Source organism: Sinocyclocheilus rhinocerous, unplaced genomic scaffold (assembly GCF_001515625.1).
Source record: "Sinocyclocheilus rhinocerous isolate Xijiao unplaced genomic scaffold, SAMN03320098_v1.1 scaffold2853, whole genome shotgun sequence".
Taxonomy (NCBI): domain Eukaryota; kingdom Metazoa; phylum Chordata; class Actinopteri; order Cypriniformes; family Cyprinidae; genus Sinocyclocheilus; species Sinocyclocheilus rhinocerous.
In genome coordinates, this window is record NW_015648473.1 from 261,250 (window position 1) to 271,164 (window position 9,915).

Consider the following 9,915-nt stretch of genomic DNA (forward strand, 5'->3'; position numbering starts at 1 on the left):
TGTGTGTGTGTGTGTTTATGTGTGTGTGTTTATATGTGTGTGTGTGTGTGTGCGTGCGTGCGTGCGTGTGTGTGTGTGTGATACAGGTCATTCTCAGTTGTTGTATTCATTTCTTTTAAAAAGCATTTCTCTTTACAAACATGTTTTGTTCAACCTTCCTCAATGTTGCAGGTTTGAAGCGTGAAGGTCAGTGCAAAAATGATGAATAATATCAAATATCATTGCACTAGTTGACATTATTATAATCAATATTCTTGACAATATTTTACTGAACAATGATGACTGTCATTGTTTTCCCATAACAGAGTTATAAAGCTTGACATGGCCAATGCTGTTCAGAAGTGTGGGGTCAGAAAGATTTAATATTATATTTTAAAATTAATACTTTTATTCATCAAGGATGCAGTAAATTGACCAAAAGTGGCAGTAAAGACATTTATAATGTTACAAAAGATTTATATTTCAAGTAAGTGTTGTTCTTTTGAACTTTCTATTCATCAAAGAATCCTGAAAAATAAAATGTATCTAGCTTCTATAATAGCTTCTTCTGATAATAATCAGAAATGTTTCTTGAGCAGCAAATCAGCATATTAGAATGATTTCTGAAGATCATGTGACACTGAAGACTGGCGTAATGATGCTGGAAATTCAGCTGCACATCACAGGAATAAATTACATCACAATAATATTTCACAATATTACTGCTTTTACTGTATTTTTGATCAAATAAATTTGATCAGATTTGGTGATCTTTAAAAACGCATTAAAAATCTTACTGACCCTGACATTTTTAACAATAGAGTACATGTAAACATAAATAAAAACGAATAAAGACTGCAAGAGAAACTTGATGTGCAGAACTTGCAGTTTAAAAATAAAACAATTAAACATATTAAAAATAAAGTGAAATAATATAATAAAATTAAAATTATATTTATACATTTATATTCAAACAAAGGTCAGGTTTGAACAGAACGTACAATGACAAAGACAAATTCTCAACAATTATTAAATAAATTGTTTAATTTGAGTAAAAGTACAATTTAAGCAGTTTAAAAATAAAAATTATTTAAAAATATATAAAAATAAAATTTAATTATAATAGAATTAAAATGATAAAATGTTCAAACAGAAAAATTCAATGACAAAGACAAATTCTGAAAAATATTATTAAATAAAATGATTTAATTGCAGTAAAAGTAAAATGTAAGCAGTTTAAAAATAAAATTAAATCTATAAAAAATTAAATTATAATAGAATTAAAATTATAAAATGTTTGAACAGAAAGTTCAGGTTTCAACAGAAAGTACGATGACGAAGACAAATTCAAAAAACATATTATTAAATGCAATTATTTAATTACAGTAAAAGTAAAATGTAAACACTTTAAAAACTAAAACAATTAAAAATATATAAAATGAAAATTATGATAAAATTAAAATGAAAATTTGTTCGAACAGAAACTTCAGATTTGAACAGAAAGTATGAAAAAGGCAAAGTTATTCTGAAAACAAATTATTATATCTGTCTAAAAATGATTAAATTAATTTAAGTAAATATTAAATAAATTATTATTAAATAAAAAATTCAAAATAATAAAATTCAAAAGAAAAATTATTTAATTTCAATAAAATCAAAATACAAGCAGTAAATATTTAGAATGTAATACAATTATAATAAAATTCATTTGCAGCCCTGAGACAATTTTCTACTGCACTAAAAAGTGTCTTAAAACAACATGCACAATAAATAAATAAATAAATAAAGACATGAAGCATCAGTAAACTGACAAGTGCACTAGTAACATAAAAACATTCCAGGCAATCATTGTGAACCACACCTGTTGGCCCGAACAAACAATACAGACAGAAAGCACTAAACATTTATGTTCGCCTGTTTTTACGTCATTCAACAAGCAAACATTACTCAGCTCAGACAGATCGGAGACAAGACTGCAAAACACACACACACACACACACGCACACACACTTCATGACTGTATACGCTGCTGATCCTAATAAATCAAGATGCTGATTCCTGTGGTTCACGTCCAGGAGACTCGTCTTTTAACACCTGTATTCTCTCCATCTGTCTTTTCAGTTCTTCATGTCAGATATGAGCTTTCTGGAGCCCTGAGGGACATTACAGGCGTCTTACATCAACATTTACTGCTACGGTGTGTTGAAAACAGGACAGACGCCATTTAAAACACCTCCATAAAACCAGTGAAACTACAGCAAACTCCTACAGAATCCATTCATGCACCTGTTGACAAGATCAGCTGCTCTTTCCAGCACGTTAAGGGTTAAAAAGACGCTTGTTTTGGCCTGTCAACACCTTCCTGAGCGAGTAAACGCTCACTTTAGGATCAAGAGCGCGCGGCGTGCCAAAAATCTCATTCACTAGAGAGGCAGTAAATCTGTCTTACCTTCAGCCGCGGGACACAGAGACAGTGAGACGCCTGTCACACACCTGTCTGTGTGTGTGTGTGTGTGTGCGTGCGTGATAATATATGATATATAACTATCTAACAGATTACTCTGTTGCTCTCTCTCTATCTATATATATATGTGTGTGTGTGTGTGTGTGCACAGCTTCATCCTGAGAGACTCTTGCAGTCAGTCTGTAATTAAACTGTACGTGTCTCCAGCAGACTGTTGTTGAACTGAAATACATGCATGCAGTCACAGATCAACATTTCATTCAGGAACACCTGGCGCTGTTTTCTGCTTAAAGAGACTGAAGAACTCCAAGTTGGTTCGAACAGTTTGCTGACCCAATGTTTAGTTCATCTACTGCCCCCTACTGGACACTACTGGAGATCTGGAATATTAAATAAAAGTATATTACAGACTTTTCATTAAGACCCTAAAGAATCATATCAACTTGTGGAAAATGGGCATCAGATGACCCCTTTAAGTCATATGTAAGAAGAAAAATATAAGGATATTAGGTCATTTTATCCTGACTGCATTTAGATGAAAACTTTGGAATAATTTCTGTACAACATATCAGAATTTAACTTTTATGTGGGCTGTTTTTTATTTTATGTTGTCATTAATTTAGTCATTTAACAGACATGAAAAGTGCTTTAGCTTCTCATGAGACTGACATTAAGAACATTAACTGTTAAGAAAACAGGTTCTTCCTTTACAAATACAAACAATTACATAATACTCCTAATGCAAGTGAGCGAGTACAAATATAGTATAAAGCAAATTATAGTAGATTTTTAGGTTGTATGCATAGTGTTGTATTTCAATTGAAATTGATATTTCATGTTAATTCATTTTACTAAAAAAAATAAATAAATAAAAACTTTAAACACTTGACCTTGTTCAGAGTGTAACATCCCCCGGCCAGCAGAGGGCACCAGTGACCAACACTGACACTCAGAACATCAGCTGCAGAAGAAGAAGAAGAAGAAACAACAACAACAACATCAGCACAGCATTTGAATGCAGATTGTCAGTGTGAGTGTGAACCACACAAACACAGACAAGTGAACAGAAATGAAGGTTTTGTCAGTGCTGTGGGACAGACACGGGCCTGTTCTGAACATTAGGTCAGTTACTGACATGCTTAAACTCAGCTGTAGATGCAGTTTAACAAATACAGTTATTAATGCCAGGCCAAATTAACTCAAATAAAACAATAAGCAACAAGAAGATGTATTACAGTTGTTTTATCATGGTTAATGCATGCTGTTATGCAAAGTACAGAGATATGATAAAAGACACCAGTGTTCAATACGTAATTAAACATATTAACAGAGTAAACAGAAGATGATCTAAAACAAGACCTAAAACATTTGTGGACTGTGTTAGGTAACGCTTTTAATCTTTTCAGAATTGGAACAAACATTTCATTAAAATTGATTTTGCACAATATGTCCATAAGTCTAAAACAGCATTTTTTTTTTTAAATTTTTTTTGGTTTGAAATGTAGTTTAAACCTGGAAATAAATGCAAGCAAATTTGTAACAAGAGAGTGGGATAGTTATGTTCTGTTCAGAAAATGATTTTTTTTTTAAAAGATAATACTAATAATATAAGTAAAAGACATTATTCAATTCTTGCACACTTTTCACTTAAAAAAATTAATTAATTAAAACAAATAATAAATATATTTAAATACAGATTAAAACTGACATTCTCAAATCCACTTAAATCTAAATAAGAAATATAATTTTACAAAGATAATGTTATAATTATGCTCATTAAAACAACAACAACAACAGCAATAATAATAATATCAGCAAAAATATATAGGCTATATTATCAATTTCACAAGAAATGTTTTTGAAAATATAAGTAACAATATAAATAATATAAAATATATTAACAGAATAAACAGAAGAGCTAATGTTCAAGCTGTATGCTAGAAGATAATTGGTGGCCATAAAGACAAATAATTGCATTTAATCAAATTGTAAGAAGTGCACTTACTTGCACAGCATATGAAAACTTTATAGAATTAACTAAATATCAAGTGTCAGCTCAAATGCTGCATAACTATCTTTTCATTAACTTACACGTAGGCTATGATGCTTTTATCCAAAGCTACTTACTAATGAGGAACATGCAGTTCACAGTTAAAAATAATACACAATGCCATGTTTATTAGAAAGCTAGAACAGGAAACAAAGAGCAATGGCTTTGTTTTTAGTGAATGTATGAAGTCAGTAGAGCCGAGTAGATTACTTGTAATCCATTACTGATTCCAAAGTACATGACAACAAGTAACGTAATCCGTTACATTACACATTTTAGGTAATATAATCAGACTACTTTTAGATGATATTTTTAAACATGATATTATGTCAAGGTTTGAAAGGGGTTTATGAGTTTAGTGAAGAGCTAATGATTCATTAAATCATAAAAATGTTAAATTAAAATCAATAATTTTAAAATCAATCAAAATAGAAAAAAAATTTTTTTTTGTTTGCCTGCATGTCATGTGATCATAACCAACGTCAGGGAACCAAATAACACGCAAATGTGAAACTAATTATTAAAATATTTATTTTTAAATCTCAGGTGTGCTTCAAGTAAATATATAGCCTACTATAGGTGAAAGAGAATCAGATGACAAAAAAAAAAAAGTTTGTGCATTTTAATGCGTTTGAAAGACAAAAGCCTCCCAAAGACAGAGAAATGCATGGTTAAATAACCTACAGAGTGGTGATAATTCAGATAAAAATGAATGTGTTCATCAGTAGTTCATCTCTTGCGCTATATTTGTTTAAAATAAACGCCACATGGTTATGCAACGCAATGACATTCACACATTTTTAAGTGTACAAACACTTTCAGGTGTCGCCATTGCAAAGAAACGCGAAGCCTCGGCAGTTCTTGTCACTAAGCGTTTATTTATTTCATTTAACAGTCGTGATAGAGCTTCAGGGCGTGTGTTTCGCCGAACTGGGCCGGTGGTTCGTGTTTCTCCACCCGTTTCCATTCGCCCAACCCCCACTTACCACAAAAGCCCGCCCTTCTTCAGTCAGTTCAGACGCGGCGTCACGCGCGTCATCACGGGACTTGTAGTCCGCGGCGTGTAGAATCCCAACGCACGCCGCGCGCTTCGAAACTACAAGCCCCAAACGTCACCACGCCCATCCAATCTGAATATGTGGGAGGGGAGCGTCCGCCCACAAAAGCCACAGCAATTTTTTAGTGTGCCTCAAACGCAATTGTGCATCAAAAAAGTGAATTCCGCCGAATATTCTCACACAAATACATCCGGGATAGAAAAAAAGCGGAGCGGAATAGCCCGCGCGTGATGGTTCGGCATTCATAGATATTTAAATTGAAGTGGGTGGGCCTTCGCGCAGACGGAGCTCTCTGACAGATCCGCGCAGGAATATTATTTAACTCCGGATCTAACAGCGCAGATAAGGCACGCTTTGGGACCGCCACCGTTCGACCCGACCCGCTCGGACTCGCCTGGCATTTTGTGCTCCGTTATTGACGGGTGTTTTTGCATTGGCACCGCCCTTCCTGGCGGGGTGGGTCCGTGCGTCAGAGCTGCGCCACACTCTGCGGCCGCTGGAGAAAATAGGCCGTCCTTCTGCTGGGCTGCTGCCTGCCTTCCACGGCGTCCGGCCTTTTTTCCTCTTAAACAACTCCTCTCCGGGTTTCATTAATGCGGAATGAGTGGTACGTACCCTCCCCTCCTTATGCGTCTCCACCCCTTCATTCTCCATGCGTGCGTCTGTGCCATCTATCCATCGCTGTCCCCCGACTTTAATGCGGGATCTGCTGTTTATCTGTGCCCATTGATCAGTTTTTGGGTCTTGTGCAATGCCTGTACGGGACTGGAGAGCTTGCTTTGATGTGTTTAGAGGTCTAGGAGGTGTTGCATTATAAAACCTGAAATTTTTTTTTTGTCATGCTTTGCATTGCATTTAATTTCCAACTCCCAACTCTTGCTTTGGGTTTGACATTTGACTCTTTACAGATCAAAAGAAGCAAGCCATGGCCACAGATGGGGGGAAAGCAGGCGGAGGTGAAGTTGGGACGAAAGGGAAAAGTTCTGGATTGCAGGTATCACAAATGTCAAGTTTGACTTGTTAAGTGCCCACTTGTTTCTGCACCAAAAGCACTTCCTGATTATTATTGCAGGGCGCTTCGGTGCACAGTTACACACACTCACACTGTTCCTGTCTTAACCTGTTATGCTTCACAGTACTTCGATAAAGCATTTGTGAACTGTGTTAGGTAACGCTTTTAATCTTTAGCATTTCAGAACTGGGACAAATGTTTCATTATAATGATTTTGCACAAACATGCAGTGGTGTCCAAAAGTCTAAAACTGCATTCTTGTGTTTGACATCTGGTTTTAACCTGGAAATAAACTGAAAATCGAAGGCAAAGAAAGACAATGGCATCAAATAAAAGATAAACATTTAAATATATGCTCTGTTTCCTGGTCACCAATTAAATGTAAGCAAATTCGTGACAACAGTACTTGATAATCATGTTTTGTTTATGTCAGCTCCATTAAAGCAAAAACAAATAAATAAATAAGAAAAAGACATTCTTGTACATGTTTCACTCCAATTTTGTAAATATAAATAATGTAATAACATAATATGTATAAATATAAATAAGAAATATAATTTTTGTGACGACAAAGAGAGCATAATAATTATTTGTTCATGTCAGCTCCAGGTTTGCTGTCATTAAAGCAAAAAATAAACAAGTACAATAAAATAAATAATTAATTAATTAATAAAATAAGATAAAAACTTTCAAATTCTTGTACATTTTTTCACATAAATATATTTAATTTGTAAATATAAATATGAATAATAAATATAATTTTTGTGACAACAAAGATAACAATCATGTTTTGTTCATGTCAGCTCCAGTGCTGTTGTCATATTAAAGCAAAAAATAAATAAATAAATAAAAATAAAATAAGCAGAAGATATTTGCAAATCTTGTATATGTTCAATCAGATATATTTATTATAATATAATATGCATAAATAATTTTTATTTATTTACAAAGAGGATGTTCAACATTTTTTTCACGTCAGCCCCAGTGCTGCTGCTACTAAAATAATAATAATATTATGAGCAAAATATATTTTCAACACTAGTGATTTTAGACTTTTGCAACCCACTATACTTGAAATGTTTGTGTGTGTAGTATTTATGGGTTAGTTTTAACAGAAAAGCCTTCGAATTAGTTTTTTTGAGTGAGTTTGTCTCTGGAGGCCTCGATTGTGAAATGGAGAGACTGTGGTTCACACGCCCACTTACTCTTCCTGTGAACCCGCCCACATCTGCTGACACTGACATCTCACTGTGTGTGTGTGTGTGTGTGTGTGTGTGTGTGTGTGTGTCAACATTTTTTCACGTCAGCCCCAGTGCTGCTGCTACTAAAATAATAATAATATTATGAGCAAAATATATTTTCAAGTTCTTTATTTTCACTCAAATATATTTAATTTGTAAACAAATATATATATATATATATATATAGTATAATTTAGATTAAATTAAAAATAAATATTACAATAAATAATTATAAATAATATTATATTTATATAGTATAAATAAGAATGAAATATAAATAAATATTTATAAAACAATAGTTATAAAACAAATAATAAAATGTAAATTATAATGTAAATATCTATATATTTGCAAATATTAAATATTATTTGTCATGGAAAACATTTTAGATTCAGCAGCAGGTGGGGCTGGCGGCCAATGAGGGCGCGGCGGGGCGAAAGGTCAAGGTGGTGGGTTCGAATAACGCACCTGGCTCACAGCAGCATCAGCAGTTTCAAATCATCCAGGTGCAGAATCTGCCGAACTCGTCAGGCGGGATCCAGTATCAAGTCATCCCGCACCTTCAGACCGCCGACGGACAGCAGATCCAAATAAGCCCTAGTAACCCCGCAACCTTAAGCGTCCAGCCCGAACAGATCCAGCTCATTTCCACTGGAAACAACCAAGCCATTCTGGCCACGCCCCAAAGGGCGGGATCAACCAGCATCGTCACGCAAAACCAGACGATTCCGCTTCAGATCAGGCCGTCGTTTCCTTTGCAGCTGCAAACCATTCAGGGTACGCAAGCGCCTATGGTGACCACGTTACCCATTAACCTCGGCGGCGTGACTTTGGCGCTGCCGGTTATCAATAACATAGCTGGGGGCGGAGCTTCAATTCAATTCGTCCAATCGGGCGACGGAAGCATTTCCAACGGAAACCAAGCAAGCACAGCAGAATCCACAGGCGTTTCGACGTTCACGACGACCAGCGATACGATCGTCGCGACGTCTACGGATGCTACAGCACCCGCCGGAACTGAGAGCCAGAAGGACGGTCAGTCGGGCGAGTCGGACGCCCAGAATCTGGCTCAATCCAACGGCCTGCAATCCGTGTCCGAGCAGGCCGGCCAAATCCAGCAATTCCAAATCGTGGGCCATCCGGTTCTCCAGCAGATCCAGATCCAGTCGCCCCAACAGCAAGTAGTCCAGGGCTCCATACAGATCCAGCCCGGCCAGACTTTACAACCGATGCAGCAGAACCTCCAGCTTCAGGCCTTCCAGAATCCCACGCAGGTTCTGATCCGGACGCCCACGCTCACCCCGTCGGGACAGATCAGCTGGCAGACCGTCCAGGTCCAGAATGCGGGCGTGCCCCAGCAGCTGACACTCGCCCCCATGGCGTCGAACGCAAGCGGGGGGACGTTCACTCAGATCGCCCCGCTGACGCTCGGCGGGTCGCCCATCACGCTCAGCGCCGCCCAGCTGCCCTCTGGGACCGGGGTGCAGACAGTGAACATCGCAGGTTTGGGGGCGGCTGGAGTCCAGGTGCAGGGCGTCCCGCTCACCATCACCGGCATGCAAGGTAAGCCCCTCCCACCAGTCATGTGACACCTAGTGAAGAAGGCCAGTTATCTTCATAAATAATTTAACCATTTATTAAAGCAATAAGCCCCAAGAAGCTGTGGTTTACAGTGAATTTATAACAGCTAAGGGACGTTACAGCACAATATTTGACCGAATGGGTAAAAATGACAAATTATTTTCGTCAGTTACGGCACGTTAGCGCTAGCATTCTGCCTGCTTCAAATCATACACAGAGATGAAATAGTGCGGTAAGACCACATTTATTTGAATGAATTATAGCATGTATTTCAATTAATTATCGATCGATCGTTTGAGAGAGAGAGAGAGAGAGATGACAGTTGTGTGTAGCTGCGTCTGCGCGTCTCTCTGTACAAAAAGCTGTGGTTTACAGTGAATTTATAACAGCTAAGGGACGTTAATAGGCACGACGCAAAGCGGAGTGACAATAACATAACAGTGTTATAAATTCACTGTAAACCACGGCTTCACGGGGCGTATTGCTTTTATAAAACGGTTATTCCATATACGTAGTAAGGTTTCACAAAC

The 9,915-nt window shown here is 36.7% G+C and overlaps 1 protein-coding gene across 1 annotated transcript in view; it reads left to right on the forward strand.

The window, feature by feature from the left end:
- The first annotated feature begins 5,558 nt into the window (after nucleotides 1–5,558).
- The window catches only part of LOC107709719 (transcription factor Sp4-like), a 9,795-nt gene continuing 5,438 nt past the window's right edge, over nucleotides 5,559–9,915 (forward strand). Inside the window, exons 1-4 of the mRNA XM_016514310.1 lie at nucleotides 5,559–6,158; nucleotides 6,460–6,561; nucleotides 7,367–7,371; nucleotides 8,194–9,367. Of these exons, the coding sequence (XP_016369796.1) occupies nucleotides 6,152–6,158; nucleotides 6,460–6,561; nucleotides 7,367–7,371; nucleotides 8,194–9,367 (1,288 nt within the window). The 5' untranslated portion in view covers nucleotides 5,559–6,151. The remainder of the gene's footprint in view (nucleotides 6,159–6,459; nucleotides 6,562–7,366; nucleotides 7,372–8,193; nucleotides 9,368–9,915) is intronic.